At 40.4% G+C, this 20,066-nt stretch overlaps 1 protein-coding gene across 1 annotated transcript in view; it reads left to right on the top strand.

Moving 5' to 3' along the window:
* ERBB4 (erb-b2 receptor tyrosine kinase 4) overlaps positions 1-20,066 on the top strand; it is a 393,477-nt gene that overhangs the window by 294,621 nt on the left and 78,790 nt on the right. Inside the window, exon 21 of the mRNA XM_086465988.1 lies at positions 1,328-1,513. Within this exon, the coding sequence (XP_086322114.1) occupies positions 1,328-1,513 (186 nt within the window). The remainder of the gene's footprint in view (positions 1-1,327; positions 1,514-20,066) is intronic.

The raw sequence follows: 20,066 nt of genomic DNA, 5'->3' as shown, positions 1-20,066 counted from the left end.
CTTAGGTTTTTTGAGAAAGAGAGAACCAAAATAGCTTTACAAAGCTGCAGTTTCATCTCACTTTTCATTGTTCCATTGCCATGATGAAGTGGTCTTGAAATGGAGGACTTGGCTTAGTGAATGAGAGAAAAGCTTTATCCCTGCCTTTTTTGAATGCCAGTTGCTTGTGATGGCGGCATTACCTCTAAGAACAAACATGCAGCTTTTTTACAATGCGCTCCTCTGCTACTTGTCAGTGGTAAAAACTTCAGAACTGAATAGTGTAGCCAAGATTAAGTCCTTCTGGTTGTTGGTATTGGACAACCTAGCTAGCTAGCTGGAAACCTCTGAAAACTTATGATCTGGAAAAGATAAATAGAGTGTAGAAGAAAGAAAGGAATATTGGTTCCTGTTTACTCTGTGGGAAGCTGAAACATGGGAAAACCCAAAATAACTCATCCAAGGTCTATTGGGAAAGGCTTTGGAAGAATCAGGAGCTGAGGTAAGAGGCTCAGATTTAGAAGGGTGCTGCTTTCTGTAGTGGTCTGATTGTGGCAACATCAGGAGATGGGTAGGACTGCTACTGCAGCTGGGCTAATACTGTACCGTCACAACCACTAACTTAGGCTATTGCTGTACGACAGTCACGCAGACGGTATGTGTGTCATCATATCCTAATGGCTTAACAAATTTGCTGACTTCCAATAGGATTTGCGAGCATCAAACACATTTGAAAATCCCACACTAAACCTCCTGATTCATAACCCTTTGTGAATTGAACTTCGGGAAAGCTTCAGTCGACATAAATGTTACATGCTTAAGCCTGTAAATACTAAGCATAAAATCTCTGATCTGGTAGACATTTTAGCACAGCTTAATCAAGTATCTTGACAAATGAGGCCTGACTGTCTAACTATACACAACTGGTGCAGTTTGCTTGCATAAAAAAACCCCAAACCTGACACCTAATTTGTGAATTGGGAAAATATATTTAAGAAACAAAATTAAGGGAATTAAAACAAGACCAGTGAGACCTTTAAGCAAGGTCAAGTGTGACACACTTAAATCTTTGGTTTTGTGGCTGTAATGGGACAGGGAATATAGGTCAGTGCAGAATTTCTGATCTGAGCCTTCACTGGATCTGTTCAGATAGTCTGACCCACTGCTTGGGGTTCATTACATCAAGCATACATTACATCAGACTGAATTTTACCTAGGTATGCCTAGCACTGGATAGACAACAAAGTGGACACTGATCCCCTTTTGAAGCTCTATGGGAAATAGAAAAATTTCTATAGGTAGAGTCTTTAAGCACACTGGAGTAACTGGGTCACATTTGTTGTTGCAGGAAGCTCTTATCATGGCCAGCGTGGACCACCCGCACCTGGTGAGACTTCTAGGTGTCTGCTTGAGCCCAACTATTCAACTAGTCACTCAGCTGATGCCTCATGGCTGCCTTTTGGATTATGTTCATGAACACAAGGATAATATTGGCTCGCAGCTTCTGCTAAACTGGTGTGTCCAGATAGCGAAGGTACGTAGTTCATGTTGTTCTTCTTTTGTCATTTTCATAACTAACTGAAAAACATGCCATGGGAAAAAAAAAAAAAAAGGGGGGGGGGGGGTTTAGGTTTTGTTTGTGGGATTTTTTGAGGTGTGTTTTTGTTTTCAATAAGGTTGGGTAGTTCTTGAAATACATGCTATTTTGGCTGGTTACAGTATTATAGACTAGTTGTTACGTAAACCAAAGTGTTTTTCTTGATTGCCTCTCCAACTCAGTGTTAATGGCAGGGAAGAAACAAGGAGGGGAAGAAGCCCCCTGTGTGACATCTGGGGCTGAGCACAGAATGATTTTTCAGCCTCTTCTACTGTTCACTATTCATAGATACTGATTTAGCCTGATTGTAGTTTTCAACCTTTCAGAATTTGCATTGCCAGTTAAATTCTGATATGCCATCAATTGTCTGCCCCCACACTGCCAAGAAGATAAATATTCGCTTTATGTCACTCCTTTGGGAACCACTGTGGTTCTGCTGTGTTTAAGACCAATCACAACAGCTGAGGCTGGAGGGTAATATTGCTCGTCTCTACAGAATGGGAAATCTCAAGGGCTGGATCCTGCTTTGCTTGCTGTGGTGTAATGCTCTCTGCCTTCCTGTGGGGTTTTAGGAGCAAGAGTGAAACTGTTACTGTTCAGATAAAGACTACACCTCAGCTGAGGTGGGACAGAGCATGGGTCATAAATGCAGCCCTAATGTAATCTTGCAAAATGTTTTACCTATGTTTTTAGGTATGTTTAGGTATTCAGTGTTGTACTAGGAAGAAGTTATTGGTAATCAGTTGCAAAGAGTAGCAAGATCTGGGAGTGTAAAGGGCTTTACCTTTTATCCATTTTAAAGGCTCTTTTTGTAGCCAGAGTTTTGTACAATGATGTTACTACGAATGAGAATCTGGAACCCACGTGTTATTTAGAAGTGATCTAAAGTTTGAGATTATTTTGGTGAAAATGGCTGTTACATACGAATATGTGCCACAGACTGCTCTCTTATATTAAATCTGCAGCCTTAAGAGAATTTGCTACAACATCTGTTATGAAATCTTAGTTCAACTTGTAATGTTAAACTTCTAACACTGGAGAGAAACCAGGAGATTCAGCAATTGTTTTGCTGGACCAAATAGCAGCCATCAAGTTAACATTCAGTTATTTTAAAAACTTAAACACAAAATATTTTCTTACGAAAGTAAGAAAATAGAGAAATTCAGCTACCCCTGAGTTTTTGTTCAAGGAGACATAGAGTTTGAGGTCATTAATAGGGACTATTTTCTTTCCAGCATCAGATCTGTTGTCAAACCTGTCTGGAGGTGACAGTAGCTGAAATGACCATAATGCTGGGTAAAGGGGTTGATCCGTAGAAGAGGTGGGAGGAACCCCAAACCCACATTCTGATGTTGCAGCATTTTGTAGATGTGTTAATACCTGTGATTCTGCTGTGCTGTGGTGGTAAAGCAGCCGGAGTTGCTCAGAATATTGGAACACACTGATGGTGATTGCCTGTATCTGGAGATTTGCAAATGTTTATTTAGGGCTGTTATCAGACCAAGGAAGGTGGAGGAGAAATACATATTCCTGTTTGAGTCCTTTCTCTCAAGACAACCTCCTTCCCATCTGTTCTTCACTCTCTTGATTGATAGTGGCTGTTATTATTTATTACAAACATTTACACAGTGGCATCATGAAAAGATAATCCACCTTTATTTTCACTTTGCGCATGCATATAGTCATTGACTCACTGGACTAATAGCTGTACTTGCTTTGCTGTGGACTTCATGTGGGCAGCTGATTTAGTGAAGCAAATAGCCTGATCCATAGTAGAGGCTTACAGAGCTGACAGATCCGTGGGAGTGTCTGTGGAAGGCAGGTCATGGTTTTCCCATGGTGATTGTTATCAAAGTGAAATGGGTTTTAAACAGATTTCCATTGTAAATGGTTTCAGCATAACGTGGGGATTGAATTTAGGTATGCTCATTTAAAAATCATTGCCTGCCGGTTTTCTTGATCATCGTGTGATGTGGGAGGAGAAGATGAGGTATTACAGATATTTGAGTTCTGAGATGGTGGGTAACCAAGCAGTGCAAAGAAGTGAGATCATACCTGTAATATTAACTGATGAAGTGTCAGGAAGAGAAAGGAAGTTTCTTTATAACAAAAGGTGGCCTATTATTGAGAGGAAGTTTAATGAAGTTTAGTTAGTTTACTGAATTTTGATTAAATTCATCTTCTGCATCACAGTAATTTTGAGGTTAGTTTTACCTTGGCCTCACATTGCAGCAAGAAGGTCATCTACTTGGCTACCCACAAAGGGGACAGCAGCAAGTTACTGTTCACTTGAAAAGGTGCAGTACTTGGTACATATGGCTGACCTGTTAACTCTGGGCCATCACAGGTCTGGATTATTTTCTCCTGTTTTTTCATGTGTCTCTTCTCTTATTTTTAGTGCAGTGGTTGGTACTAGGCATGGCAAGAATCAGTACACATCTGACAGGGAGTTCTGCATTTTACTGCTTTTGTGTGCATGTCAGTGGTATTTAGCAGGGGATGGCTTGTTGCAGTTGAGAAGGTCACCACAAGTACTGACTACTTGCCTACCATGCCAGTATGGTGCAGCCCTATTGCAGAAGTAGACTCCAAAGAATAAAAATGTACCTTTAACTCTTTATTTTCTTCTTGTCTCTGAAGACCTTGAATGACAGTTGTGTGTTGAAAATCTTCCCCGTCAGGTTGCTTCTATGCATAAAGATATGTGTCTTAATTATTATATAGGAGGTTATCAGTGAAAAGAAAAAAGAGGCAGGGACGTATGACGCTGTGCACACTGCATAATGTGTAAGAGTAAGGCGAATGTTGCACAGAATTTTCTGCATTGCATTGTGCTTTCTGATGGGATACAGGAATGCCTATTCTCTTGCTGTGATGTTGATTGGGGTTGAGCGACACACACAAGAAAATGTTTCAGATCACCAGTCAAGGAGTCCCTATATCCCAAAAAAGTAGAATAAACATGCTAGTCCCCTGCTAGCAGCAGGGGAGTAGTAATACTTGTTTTCCACTCATCTGTCACGTTTAACAGTGACTAGGAATCAGTCTGCAGCCTGCAAATAGGAAAAATTCAATTTGTTTACAAATAGACTGGTCTCCAGAGGAATGAAAACAGAAGGTGATGATTGCATCAAGCACAAGTTTCCATTTGCTGTGGGAAAGGTCTATGTGTCCCATGTACCTGTATCCACTGTGCTTGCATTTCGGGCTCTGCCATACAGCTTGAGACTGTCTCTCCACATCTTGCTTTTCTAAACTTTTGGGAATGATTGGTTGTGTCTTTCTGAATGCTACCAAAAATGTGATTAGCAATGTATTAAGAGGCAAAAATGATTAGTGACCTCCCAGTCCTTTTCTCTGCTCCCTGAAGCAGCTTCTGGTCTTTTGTTAGATACATCTTTTTACCTTCACCTTCTCCCTTTTTACGGAGAGATTTTTCCCCAGCAAGAGAAAGACTGAAGGAATTAGAAATGCCTCAATTCTGAAGTTCAGGCTGATTTTTATGAATCGTTTAAAATCAAGTTGCTGCTGCAATACGGTTCCTCCCTACTGCGCTTCTCTTCATCTGCCAATGTGCAGGCATTTATTTATCGAAGTCATTGCTTCCGAGTTCACTTGTTCTGCCAGGCTGTTCGTTTCCGTATGTCTCTACTTCTGTACAACTAGACGTGAAAACTAGTTAGGCACTATGCCGGGTTGCCAACCTACATATGGCTCTGGAGATCATTTCTAAAGGTTGATGATAGGGCAGTTATTAAGTGTTATCTACTGCCAATTGAAAAAAAGCTTGGATGCTTTTTCTTTTTGTTTATACAGTTTGTGTTGAATTTATTCTGACTGTTACATCATTGTAGGGTAATTGCATTCTCTTTCCAGAAGCTTTAGCTTCCTATTTTATGAATGAAAGTTATAAAAATAGAGTAGCCCCTAAGCGTTCTGCATAAAACATGGTTGTTAGACAGAAGCTGTGTCTAACAGGGTTCTTCCCTTTTGCTTTGCAGATACACAAGGCATCTCCTTGTTTCTAACTCCTATGTGTAGTGTTCGCTTAGGGACTGAATGTTTAACCTTTTAGCTCTGAGCTCAGCTCAGCAATTTTATGTGGGGTTTGACGTCCAGTAAAGCAGTAAACTATGCTCATGTGTCAAGATACTTCCTAGAGTGGGAGCAAAAGTGACAAGCTTGGTGGCCTTAGGGTATGGAAGGATGGAATAGTGCTTCATGGACGTCCATAGGGTTGACTACTTGAGAAACAGATTGAGAATCAAATTCTAGGCATGAGCCTAGAAGTGAATTCTCAGTAGGTGAATTACATCCTTGTTCAGACAGCATATGACAGATGCATGTAAATCAGGAAGATTTTAGACACACACACCCCCCAAAAAAAATGGTACCGTATGCATTGATATTTCATTGTGTTTGATATAATTTCTCTCAGCAAGGGCTGCCCAAACACACTCCCTGGCAACTTGGAGGTTGTGGGGGTGAGGACAGTCTAATAGAAATGCATTCAAGAAGAGAAGAAACATCTTGAGGTTTCTAGTCAGAGCTGGTTACACTTTGCCACCAGGTGAGGTTACCTATAAGGCAGCTGTATTTGAGGCCATACCCCCTTGCTGTAACTCTAGTGGGAAAATTAGCCTGAGTCCTGTTGGAATTATTATTGTGGGCCTTTGTGCTGTGCTAGGCTCTCTGTCTGTCTCTCTCAAGGGCATGTACAAATGCATTTTTGCTTCTATAACGTTGCATACACTTGCTGAATTCAACATGGAAGTTCAACCCAGGCAGCCCCATCTGCTGTTTTACTGTTTTTTCTGGTACAACTATGGTTTTGTTCTGCTGCTGTTGATCTGCGTTACATCTGCAGTTTTGCTGAGCAGTGTTCAAATGCAGAGGAACTTTTCCTGACCCAAAGAAGACAAGGCAGAGGAAGAATGAGAAAGGAAGCAGTCTTCCTAAAACAAAGCAGCTTGCCTCCAATCACCTAGCCTGTGGAGGAGAGCTCAGTTCTTCTGGGTCTTAGCTAGTGCCCCATTCTGTTCTGCCCTGTTTCCCCTAGGGGCTGCCAGGCCTGGGTTTTGTGTTCTGAACTGTAATAATTTATTCACAACCCCTCAGAATACTAACAAGGTAAAGTAGAAGTAGGTTGATACAGTTGAATGTCATGGAAGAAAAATCAAGTACTTCAGGGGATTACTTTTTATACCTTTCTATTGTAAAAGAATTCTCAAATTACCTTCACTAAAGCCCTGCACAGCTTCAGTTATCCAGGTATGCAGGTAAACAATGTTAGAAAACACTCTAGGACAGAAAAAGAGAGAGGAACTTGGGGATCGAATTTTAATGAAGCAGATGCAAGTCTTCAAGTCTGTTGAGTATTGTTCCAGCAGTCATTACGCTCTCTAAGGATTCCCTGCCAGCAGTGCAGATCTGCAGCTGGGTGTCTCCAAGAGCTATCAAGCCAAAGGCACTTGGAAAGCCTCCTTACCACTTCTTTCTGCTGCCCTGTTATCTCTCCCTTTTAGCTGGTTCACATTACAGGGCTCAGCGCCCTTCTACGGTTCTCTTGGCAAAAAGGAGGGCTTGTCCGCTGCCTGCTCCTGAAGCCTCTCTCCATGCCAGGCTTTTTAGAAAGGCGGATTTTATTACTGCCCAGGGCAGTGCTTCTCAACTGGATGTGAAAGTCAAAGGATCTATGTTGATTTATACAACTGAGAAGCTGACCAAGAAGCTGGTACAGCACTCACCTCACATCCTAAAATAAACGGGTTTCAGCTTGCGCTTCTCATGTATGGAGTGCGGGTAGCTCTGAGCAGGGAGCACCAGAGGGTGAGGTCCCCTTGGCTGCACTGTGAGATAAGGAGCCTTTCTCCTCCATCAAGATTTGATGGATTAGGAATGACTTGTTAGAGACAGTTTTTGTTATTCTGCTGCAGGTGGAATGAGAGAGAAGCTGTGTAAAGTGGGAGGAATTGGGGGTGACTGGACAGGTTGGGAAGAGGTGGAGGATAGTGGCTGTGGTTCAAGGTCTTTCTTTTTCATTAAAGAAGCCTATCTACAGCTTAGTGACTATTCCATCATGGAGTGGACAAAGGAGCTTAATGACAGTCATCTATCTGTCATCTATCACAGCTGTCCACGTTTTAAGGTTCAAGATGTCTATTCCCAGAGCTCCTTGCCATGACAAGGCTAATTGTATAATTGTAATGCTATACCGGCCTGTCCTGACGTGCTCACGCTGGCAAGGACCAGGGCTAAGGGCTGTGATAATTATCACTGCAAGCAAGTACATTAGCCTAAAGGCAGTTTACTAATGGGGTTGATCTATTAGGAAGTGCAGTGTATAGAAGAGTAGGATCTAAACCAAGGGCTATGAAATTAAAGCCATATTGAAACAAGGCTTTAATTGTGTGGAGGAGCAAAATCAAAATAGATGGGGAAAGTATCATTTTACTCCTCTGAATTCCTCTGTGCAGTTCTCTTTTCTTATTCCTATTCATCATGACTGTTTTTCTTACTCTGCTGGAAAGCTTGGATATCCACAGATGGCAGATTGAAATGAAGGACCCTTTTTCTGGTGTCGCTGGAGAGCTGTCACTGGAGAGCTGTCACTGAAAGAGGGTAGGCCATCAAGTCTCAGAGGGCAATTACCCCACCCAGAGACTTCTTTGGTACCCTCCTGGGCCCTGGGTACCCTAGGTTACAGAGGTTCACATGAGCTTGGGAAGCCCTTGCAATTCAGGTGGATCTTGCAGAATTCTGCGTCCTAGCTTTTAACTTTTAAGTGGTGGAAGCGGACAGATTTCTTTCTTGCTGTGGTTGACAGGACTGTCTTGGGCTTTTGTGAGGCGCAGAAGAAGTTTCTTTTGATCCTCTCAGATGTTAAGATATTTTTTTTCCATCCAAGGCAGGGCGGGAAATAACTGTTAGGACTTTGGTTATGGTGTCTGATCTACCATGCTCAAATTAATGTGGGCACATTGAGTGCAGCCATTGCTAGTGTGCTGAGGATCAGGGCCTGGCAACTCTTCCTTTCACTGTTAGTTGCTGTGGTTGGAAATAACTCTCAAATAACTAAATTATTTGGAATTAAGTTCTCAAAATTACTAAAAATAGTTGCAGCATCTCTGCACTTTGTGTGTTTCCTTGGTGGGTACAGCATTCCACACTTTCCTGCATAGTTATCTACTTATTTATGGAGACTTTTATGCAGTTTCCCTCCCTTTCTTCACCAGTGATTTCATCTGGAGTATTGAACTGGTTTAGTAACTTCTTTATCTTTTCTACTAAACCCAGTTGTCCACAGGAAAAGTTTCCTGTGAAAAGCATTAAAATGAAGGAACCCATGATAAAATTCATCAACTGAAATGTTGAACAAGTTTTTTACTTTCTTTCATTTCTTTCTTTCTCCTTTCATCTCTCGCTGCCTGTCTGCTCACCAAATTAATATTCTTTCTATAATTTTGCCCTTTACTTGCTTTACTTCTGTCTTTCCCCTAGTTTTACAATGTTTTGTGTCAACCTGTTTCCTGTTGGTCTTTCTTCAGTGTCATCGTTTCTCCTTCCTTCTCGTTCTCTGGCTGCTTGGCTCCCTCTAGCTGGTCCCTGCTCCGTGCTCTGAAAGAGCACAGGAGCATCATGCCTTTTGCCCACCAGAGTTTTTATGTTGTGTCTCATTGCAGGGCTTGGAGAGGCCCTCAGTTTCCTCATTTGTCTCATAATAAAGCATTTGGGTTTGAGGGTTTTAACACTCGCTACTGATGACTGCATGAAGCCAATGTGCTGTTGTAATTTGTGGGGAAGGGATATTTGAATCTGGAAGATTGCATCAGAACTGCAGGAACAAAATTGTAAAATTTGGTTTATATAAAAATTACAGAGATACCTTTCTTCCAGCTTTGTGCTCTGACCTCTAATTCTCTAAGGCTCTTCTACATGTTATGATAACCTCAGTATGATAGTAGTTGAGTTGTTCATGGTCTTTAGCGTGTGTGTGTGTATATATATTTGGTCATTAGCTCTAGAACTGGGTGGAATGACTCAACCTTTGAAGGTGACTCTCTCCACTGACTATGCTGTGTAGAAGACAAGCGTAGGCTAACCTTGTAGCTTTCTGACAGCTTAATTTACAGAGGGATAAATGTGAAGGGAGCAGGTGATGACAAGGACACACAGGGAATCTGGGACAAAGCAGGTACTGGAGGATTAAGCTAAGGTCAAAACTACTAACACAAGTGTGCTTGACTTCTTTTCTGCACAGTACAGTACACACTGTGTTAGCAAGCTGTACCCTTCTGTACTGTGTAAGGTCCTGTAAGCAGGGATGTTAACTTGCTTTCAGCTTGTCAGTGACCAGGAAAGGTTTATCGTGGGTAGTAATCATTCTTCTCTCCAGTCTTAATCTGGCTCCCTCTGGATTATCTAGGCTTCCTCTTCCCTTCCCCCGAAAAATCCAGTGTTCCTAAAAACAGTTCCATGGTTCATGGTTGTTAGGAAAAAAAGTGCAGATGCAGATTTTTGAGCCATTTACAAATCACATCAGCCTTTGCAAAAGCACAGAAATTAGTAGTTTATTACACATGGATAGAAAATATATTGTTTTGTTAAATGAAAGGTGCACTTACCACTGACATTTATAGGGTCTCTGATATTGGGGACCTCACAGCCACAGGCTACAAAAGCCCGGAAGGCTGGCTTTGCATGAACGTACCAGCATTCTCATCAGGTACTCTGAGCTGCACAGATGGGGCAGGGGCGGAACCAAACCATTAGATTTGTCCTAGCAGTCCCCAACAGACTGGCTTGGGAAAGCATTATTGAAAACCTCTCTTAAATCAAATTCAAGATATTATAGGAGCACCTACTAGGGTCTGTCAGGATTTCCATTATAAGCCCATATTTTTCAGGTTTATAACTCGACCATAAAATTCCACTCTGGACTGTGACTTGGCATAAAATGTCTCAGCCCAAAGCATTTTTTTATTATTATTATTCAAGAAATATATGTATTTGGCTATTTTTAAGTTGCTGGAGTTCAGAAACAAAAGGTGGATTTCTCTCTATGTATACACCCATACATTAAAATGCTTTTTTCCCTAGTGAGTGCCTTTCTTTTGACATTGTATTTTATAACATAACTTATCCTACTTGGATAACTAAAAAAAATGAATGGCCAAGGCATTGATGTTTAAAGTTAGGAGCCTCTATATTTTTGTGAAGTACCACAGTATGCACGTGTGCTCCTAAAACCACATTAGAGTCTTCAGGAAGCTCTGTGAGGCCATTTGTAAAAGGTTCTGGGGCTCTACAGCATGTGCCAATATCTGAATAGAGTTTAACTTTCACAATTAGCTAGCTCTCCAAGTTCTCCTGTGCAATCCAATGCGCAGACATAAATCCAGCAGCCTTTTGTACAAGAAAAAAGAACTGGCCTGTTGAAATGAAACGGGGATGCTTGGCAGAAGCAGTTCCAGATGAGGGCTGTGGTCCATAAGTATGAGATCAAACCCAGCAGATGTCTGTTAGCAGAAGAGATGAAGAACCGTGTCCCAAATCCAGATATATCTTAAACCAAAACTGTCTGCTTTCCATGTGTAACTGCTTCTCTGTCCAAGTGGGAGCCGGGAGTAGCAGTGGACTGAAGCCCTTTGTCTCCCTGTCCTAGCATGACTTACTGTATGAGGGGCCCATAAAAAAAGTACAAAACCAGCAGTCACTTGATACCCTTTTATGAAACCTCGCTGAGGCATAACTTAAGCCATAAATGAGTCCTGAAGATAGTACCTTACATCCTGGTACTTTGCCGAGACATTCTTTCAATCCCAAAGTAAAGTTTTACAGAAACACGGGAATGGGATACATGATACAGAAAATCTACTGAAACTGAGTCCCTGTTAGACACAACAATGAAGGCACCCGCAGCAGTGAACAGCAATCAGTTAAGCAGCTCCTCAATAAACTAGGGATAGAAGGGCAGTATAGCTGGAAGAATATGCTTCCTGGGGATGCTCTGTAATCTCTGTGGGTTCTCTTGTGCAATGCAGAAGACCAAGGTGAGTGCGCTTAATGTCATGTGGGAGGGAGAGGGCAGTTCCAAGTGGCTGCTGGCACCATTTCAGGTGCCATGCTGGCCCTCAGATCTGCAGGGTCATCTGGCAGTCAGGTGTCATTAGTGAATGCTTTCCCACCTTCCCACATCCCATCTGTTTCTGTCTAGCCTGTTTGTGCAAATTAGCTCTCAGTATGCAGCAACTCTTGCTATGATTTGGTTTTCTTTCTTCATCCTGTGAACCTTCGTGCTTCCGTAAACTTTACCCTTGCCTGTGGGCCAGAGTAAAATCCTCGCTGCTTCTGGCTTTATTTACTCACTGTCCGTGTTACCAAACAAACAGAGGGGTTCATATTCCGCACAGCGCGTGACTTAAAACTGAAGTCCTGCTGATACCTTCTGATAGAGGAGAAATAGGACTGGGTTATATGTCCCATGAAAAATACTGAGTACGTTGCCCTGATCTGAAACAGTTTGAACAGTTCAGAATTTTCCAAATGAAGACATTTTTCCAAGACTTTTGAAATGTCTTTGGATTTACGCTACCTTTTTTAAAATAATTTTAAAACAAATTGTTTTGAAACAAAAAGTACTGCTGACTTTCGTAAACTTTTTTTTTTTCAAAACAAAAAATAAAGGCGACTTAATTTTTTTAAAAAAAATGTTTTGACCAACATTTCCTAAGAACCTGTGTATATAACTGAAATGCTACACTGTAATACAATTTAGTTTTGTGTTTAGGCTCAGCTTGATTTCCTTGTGTCTTTAATTCCTTTACATAGGGACCTGCCTACAGCAATACCTCCCATGTTAGCCTTCAGTAAACCAATTCAAATTGCATGATAGCATGATATAGTAGATGAGGGGAAAGAAATTAAATGTAAGCTATCAGAAAGTACATCAATTTCCATACTTTTGGGAGTGGAGATAGTTTAAGAGCTAGGTGTCACTGAAGGAGGAGTTTGACATTGTGAGTAGACTGGAATAGAACAGTGCAACGCTATGAATGATAGGTGACAAGTGGTTTTAAGTCTTTTGGAGGTGGCTCAAATAAGACTATGCTGCCATGCTTTACTGACTCCTGGGAATTACTGTGTCAACTCAGGCTGCCGGCACACATGCTGTAGCGCATAGTACTACGTCTTCGGTGCTTCTTGAGAGCGGGTGCTGCTGGGATCCCTGTGTAGTACCTTTATGTGCACCACTGGTTCTGTTGGTGAGAAAGCTTAGCATGAAGTCTTGCTTTGCTTTTGCTGGCATGTTGCCACCTACACGTGTGTGCATGCTAAGTCATGAGAGAACTTTGCAGGTCTGTGATGTGAAGCCACTGGGTCTTGGCTGCAAGCATTTCTGAGTGTTGCGCTTAAAGCAGCTTAACTTGGAGTCATCTTATCCTGTGCTTTAAATTATCATTGTTGCACTCCTCTGTCATGCTGGGACACTCTGAAAATGGTACTGTCTTATCACCTTGCAGTCCTAGTAAACGTCTGCTAAGCATGGGAGTATCATCCTAGTAGATGAGGAATTGCAGAGTCAAAAAGCCCAGGTGATGTGTCAGGACTCTTGAGGTTGGAGCTTCTGCAATTGTTTTGGGTTTGAGGTTTTTTTGCACATTTTCAGATTTAAATACAAACTTCGGAGTCCCACATAAAGATAAACCTAAAATACGCCAGCCAGGTCACTTTCGATACAAACAGGATGTGTCATTATCACTATATGAAGCTCTGACTTTACCTCCTTTGGATAACATTGAAAAGTGTCCCCTTGTACCCAAAAAGTGAGATCAAATTGCAACAGATGTAGTGGTTTGGGAGTACACAAAGTTCATCATATGAGAAGAGATTAAATGCTTGGGTGTATTTAGTTTAGCTAAATGAAGCTTTGTATGCTGAGTGTTAACTATAAATTCAGCATGGGTTAAATACCCAAGAGGAAAACAAGTATGTAAAGTAAAGTGCAACACTGGCATAAGAATGAATGAGTCTTAACTGGCTATGAATAAATTTACAGTGGAGATTAGAAGAAGGTTATTGATAAGTTTTTTTTTTTTTTTATTGATAAGTTTATGAAGCAGATTTGGACTGAATGGAATGGTTGCTTTCAAGGGCCAGAATTTAATGACATGGTTGCTTTTAGTTCTCTGTTTCGAAGCTGACTAAAGGGCAAGGATAAACAATGAAAGGAAGAATTCCCACGCTTTGCTGGGAGACAGCCCAGGTCTGAAATTGGGAGCTTCTGCAGATAGAGATTGAGTTGTGTTTTGCACTTTGGATTGTTTCTTGTTACTCTGTTTCTTACTTGCTCACCTTTATAATTCTTAATTAAAATTAAATCAGATTCTGATTCCATTAGCTGAACTGAATAATGCATTACTGTGAGTTTTCATTGAAATCAGCAAGCCTATTCATGCAGCGATGATACTATTCATGTGAGTAAACATCTTGGAATCAATCGCAAGTATGTTCAGCCTGCTTCACCCTAAGGAAAAAAAAAATGAAGCTTTCACTTCAGCTCTTTTTTCCTCTTGCCTTTGCTAGAGCTTGCTATCAGTAATTCACGGTATGTGTACACTAGGTGGAAAACACACGCAATGGAATTATTTAATGAAGACTTTATTACATTTAAACATAACTGTTCTAGTTTGTGTCAGACACTAATGACCTGCAACATTTCTTTTGCAAAACTGGTGGTTCAGAGAAAAGATGAAATAACACTGTCTTTGATTTTGGCTATATTTAAAAACCCTTCATTATTGTTCAGGGCTCACCCACCTGGACAATATTTTATTGAAGAAGGAATTTATTCCATGTTCTCCAAGTCTTTTTTCCTATCTGTCTTGCCTTCCAACTCTCGTTTCTTGTGAGATACTAGAGCTACATGTCTTTTTGGACTACCAGTATTCACAGAACAGCCTCTCGTGTTTTGTCTCCGACAGTTCTTGCATCCCTCCCATTAGTTACGAATTCTTTTCTACTCCGCTTCTTACAAGTACAGCTTGTTACCTCCTTCCAATTTTGCTCTTGCTTGACTTTCTTCCCCATACGCTGTTCTTTTTAAGACTAAAATCTTAGTAATGGTATTATGCTCTGTACATACAGCATCTTGTATATTGAATTGTAAGACTATTAATTCTTTTTACGTCTCATTTGAAAACTATGAATGTCAGAAAAAAAAAGGAAATTTAATCATAGAAATGGTAGAAAAACTTTGTCTTGACAGCTCTGTATTGGTACTATGTTGTGGGGTTTTTTTGCTTTGTCTCCCCAGCTGAGGTAAACATAGATTTAATCTGTAGCTTTTTTTTTTTTTTTTTTTAATAGAAAATTGCAAAGGCATTTATAGTCATCACTATGCTAAACAAAGCAAAACAGCCCACTTCTTTGAATCAAATCCTGTGCTTCTGAAACGTATCTTAAAAAGTTGAGAAGATACTTCAGATCCCTTAGTACCTTACACTGGCTTGATCATGTTACTTGATGTTGCTGCTGAGGGGCTAGATTCAGACATTTGTATCGATCGTGTCTGGGCCACTGATGTGTATTTACTTAGTAGTGTCCCAGGCAGTTGGGCAGTGCACAAGCTGTTACTGTACTTCAAGGATACTCTCCCTTTCCTGGCCCACAAGCCCGTGAGGTGAGGTGAGCCGAGCCAAAGAGCTCTCATTGCTCAGTCTTCTCTTTTCTGCTCCCGGTCAGTGTTCCAGTGGTGGTGAAGTTGCTTGCAGCCCTGTGTCCTCTTATACGTACAGGTATCACTTCTTGGCAACCCTTATATAGGATTATGATTCTGTGCAAGGTGGGACGTCCAGAGTAGGGTTCCTAAACCTGAGGGGTTTTTTTGTTTTGGATTGGGTTTAAGTGGTCGCTGCTTCTCTGTTGCATTTGTCTACCATGCTGTTCTGAACAGGCTCTTTGCTGGGGCAGATAGGCTTTGAAGTTGATGGAGCTACACTGAGTGGTGCCACCTGAAGGGCTGGGTTTTTTCCGTGCATGTTAGTTAACTGAGCTGCTTTTTCTTAAATCTATTTCTTATAAATACAAAGGGAAGGAAAGGGAAGGAAAGGAAAATATAACATAACATTACATTAACCAACAGGAAGGAATGCTTGGTATCTGTACATTTTAAGCAAAGTCTTTTTAGGAGCGCATTCCAACTTGAATCGGTGATTTGTGACAGATTAAGAAAGTTTTTCTAATGAATTTCTGTTATAAACCAGACATTGTGGGATCTTCAGCTTCATTTAAGCTCTTCCACTTTACCAAGTTGATTGTTGAAGAGCAATAGTGCATTTATTCAAAAAGTGCTAAGTCTTGTTATTTTAATTTCATTTGTCAGAGCTTCCTTTCATTATCGTTAGTCAAATCACAGATTCCATTTTAGTGTGTTAATTAAATCATATTAGTTTCTTTTTAGTCTTTACCTATGTTTGAATCACTTCTTACTGTAGCCTTTCTCACTGTGTTTCACATAATCTTGAAGTTGCAGGTTTTAGGAGTATTTTTTTTTTGGTCTTTATTGAAAACTGTGTAATACAGTCCTTCAGAAGCAATCTGAGGAAAAAGTTCAGTTACTCATTAGTAGCCTGCCTTTGCATCATCAGACTCTTCTTTCTGTACTAGGGAAGTGTTGCTTGGGTTTTAATCTGTGTGTAAATCCCAGGCCCACCAGCACTCACAACTCCTTGGTTTTGCCTTCCAAAGAGACAGGATTTAACCTCAGAGTGGTTATCTTTCATACTTAGCTCTGGTTCTTTTCTCATCCCACATCCTTGTTTTCCTCCCCTTCTTTGTCAAAACTTCAGGGTAAAATATGTCTTTGACATAGTCACAGCCTTTTCCAAGGTGCTGCAGTCACTTGGTCCCCAACTCTCATGCTTACTAGGTGGAAACCCAGGATTCACTTTGTTAGGACAAGGCTTTAGACTGCTCCTCTGTGCTTGAAAAGACTGACTTTGGTTTAGAACTGCTCTTCCTCAGGGACCGCAACAGAGTTAAGTGATGATCACCCAGTGATTTCGTGAATTCTATTTTAGGATTAAATTGCAGAAAATTATAATAAATAAGCAATCTGTAAAGCAAGCAGGCTTGTGACCCTTTGTGTAATGCAGTCCTACATGACACCCATTTTCTGTGTTTTCTGTCTCTTACAAATGAGTTAGGCTTCCTCTATGGAATAGAATCATGTCTAAAACTTGGGGTGTTGTCCAGTTTTGACCAGTTCAGCTGTGATTTGTGCTTCTGTAAAAATCTCAGGGGTGGTTTGCATATTGTTTGACCTTCTTTGGAGCTGGTTTCAATTTGACTTCCAGTCTTTACCTTGGCTGCTGCATGAATGAGTTTAAAGAACTGATGAAAAACATATGAGGAAGCTCCTTTTGTCTGACAGAGCTGGCTACTTACCAAAATTTCAAAATTTGAATAGTGAACAAGATTATACTTTCAAAACAAAGCTGCAGAAATGCACTGGGTATATTTCATCTTGAAATAAACTCAAGCAAATCAATTTTAAATACATTTATCCCATATTTGTACTTTATTTCCTGGAAGGTATGCTATGGTATGTCAAGTGTATCATATGATAACATACCTGATTCTGACATCATATATATTATAATAATAATAAAATATAATTGAAAAACTTTTGAGCATACTTTTGATTAGCAGCTATTTCATTGCAACACAAACAAGGAGATGCTTTTAACAAAGAAATAAGCTGTTGCAGTTTTCTTTAAGTAGTAGCTGCTTTTAATGCTTGTTAATATTGTAAAAAAAATCATTATATGAGAAAGAAAGTGATACTTCCACTATATATTTTATCATGATATGGTGTCACATTGTGATTACGAGAATAGATGTGTCATAACACTATAAAATAACATAAAATTATTTGAGGAATGGGAGGAAAAAAAAAAGTTAAAAGTTGAAGGATTAATATCAGGATTTTACCACTGAAGGAATGTGTGCCAGAATAGTGGTAATAATTACATCAAAAGCTACTCGAAGAAAAAAAAACATGTGCATTTGTGTTTTGAGGGAGGCTGAAGCCCTCAGATGCTGTGCAGACTGATGCTTTGCGGAGCTAGCTCATCTCCAGCTTCTAGAAGACCAGAAATCCTGCATTGCTGTGCACATGCAGACTGTGCAGCTTGTCCAAAGCTGCATTGCATTCAGGATGTATAAAACCAACAGTGTTGATCTGAGTACACACGGATTATGCACAATTCATCTCAGACACATTGGTGTTACTATATATGTGCTCCAGAGCACACTTGCCTTCACTTTTGTCTTGGAAATCCTGAGACATGGGAGTCCAAGTGCACTAGAACACTTGCAGTAGATTCCAGGGGCTAGTTTGATGTAGTTTATTTTCATATCCTCTTATAACTTTCTAAACTGTGGGGGTTTTCTTCTGGTGCATTTATTTACCTTTTTCTTTTCCTTTTTAAGCGCCTGTACATGCACACTTCTATATTGGCAGCGAAGTGTTAGGCGTCTTGGTATTTTGCCCAGCAAACAAAGGAAGAAATTGTACACGACATTCTTGAATTTGTTTTCTTGGTAAGGTCCAATGTTCTGTTGCTTGATATGATGAATATATCTAAACTGGAAATCCGCAAAATGAGAAGCAGAAAAGCAGGTGCCTTGCCGAGAGTTTTGCCGAAGTGCCCAGTGTGTGCCTCCTGCTTATGCTGTATACGGATTATGCTAAAGAAGCATGTATGGTGGCTTGCAACTGAAGAGTAAACTATGTGAAGTCATGTGGCACACACAATAAGGGTAACCTCAGACCATTTTTTATTTTATAGTCTGTGCGCAGAACCGGTCAGGAGGTGCTTTCTAGTTTTTCATCAGTTTCATGAATGATAGTCTTTCACTCCATCCAGGCTGCATGCAGTGAGAAGAGATACAACTTTTAATCTTGAATGTTTGCCGCAGAACAAATTAAGGTGAAGAAAAGATCACTTACATCTTAAAGTAGCAGATGACAAAATGCCATTGATTCTTAAGCAAAAACCTACTCTAGCCAGTTGCTAGCATTCTTTCTTCAGTGGCGCCTGCACTCGGTGTTAGTTCAGAAGGCAATGATTCAAATGGGAGTCCCTGTTTTTATGGTAAAAGGCAAGATGTGAGGTTAGATAGGGCTGGATTTTATTCCTGGCTGTTTCATAGATTTATTTTTTTTTAGTATATTAAACTCTTTTCAGCAAATGAGCTTGCAGCCTATCGTGAAATAAAGCATTTAGAGGTCCTCTAGCAAAAGTCACTCTACAAGTGCCAAGTTTTATTGCTCAAATTTACTGCTTCAAATTGAGATCATTTCCTAAGATTACGTATGCCAGAGCTGTCATGAGTTTGTTTGTTTATGGTAACCTGAAGATAAGTGCAATAGTGAGATTCCAGTTTTCAGACAAAGCGTTCACCTTTGTGGTTACCTGAAAGTATGCAAGTTGGCAGATCTGAACTAATTTCCACCTGTCAGGTGGCATACAGTAACCAGCTATATGTTACAGCTTTGTTTACTTGCACAACAGTCTGATGATATGAGGTCCTTTTTAGGTTAACTTTTTAGATAAAGGTTCACCAGTTTTAGTGTGCATTCTCAGGGGGCTGTAGCATGCACATACAATGTTTTATCAAATCAGAGGTGACAGGTTGTGAGTCTGAGATGTGAAAATATCTGTCTAAATAAATGTGGAGTATGCATAAAAGCCAAGATGAAATCTTTGTGCTGAGCATGCCACAGAGCTAGTTTTCTTAAGTTACATGGACATACTTTTATTTCTATCTCAACCATTTTTAAAAATCTCATTATCTCTCTATTCCCACCAGGAACATAGCTTTGCAAAGTCAAAAGTGTTTAAGCCAGTTACAGTTCTCACAAACACTGTGGGTAAGAATGATTAGGAACACAGATATGTATCTGTGCAGTTGCACCATCTAATTTAAATCTTTGGCTTTCCAGATGCAGTTGGCACAGACAACACCATATCATTTATGGCCTATTGTTGGTTCATGAAGCCAAAGAAACATACTTAACAGAAATGGATAGTAGAGACTCATAAGCAGTTTGCTTTATAATTGATAATCTCATCTTCCACTGCCCTGAAGAGAGACAGCTAATGGGTATTTTGAGCCTAACAGCGAATTGGAGATTGTTAGGAGCAGCAGGTGGTTTAGCTTCAGCAGATCTGTAACACAATACTTTTTCCAAAGTTTCTAATAGTCAGTACAGGTTCAATAACGGAAAACACATCTCTGTAGGTGTCTTCTGTGCAGTTTCTAAAACGGAATCCCTGGCTCATTGCTAAGTACTTTTTTGTGATTCTTTGGGAAGAAAGAAAAGAAAGGAAGGGGGGAAAAAAAAAACCAAACACCCAAGCCAAAACCCAAAGGAAAGACAGCCCTTCATTTCGAACATCAGCAGTCTCCAGCAGTCACACTT

The sequence above is a fragment of the Leptosomus discolor genome, chromosome 5 (assembly GCF_034619465.1).
Source record: "Leptosomus discolor isolate bLepDis1 chromosome 5, bLepDis1.hap2, whole genome shotgun sequence".
In the NCBI taxonomy this organism is placed as follows: domain Eukaryota; kingdom Metazoa; phylum Chordata; class Aves; order Leptosomiformes; family Leptosomidae; genus Leptosomus; species Leptosomus discolor.
Note: the sequence above shows the minus strand (reverse complement) of the source record. Positions and strands in the feature narration are given on the sequence as shown.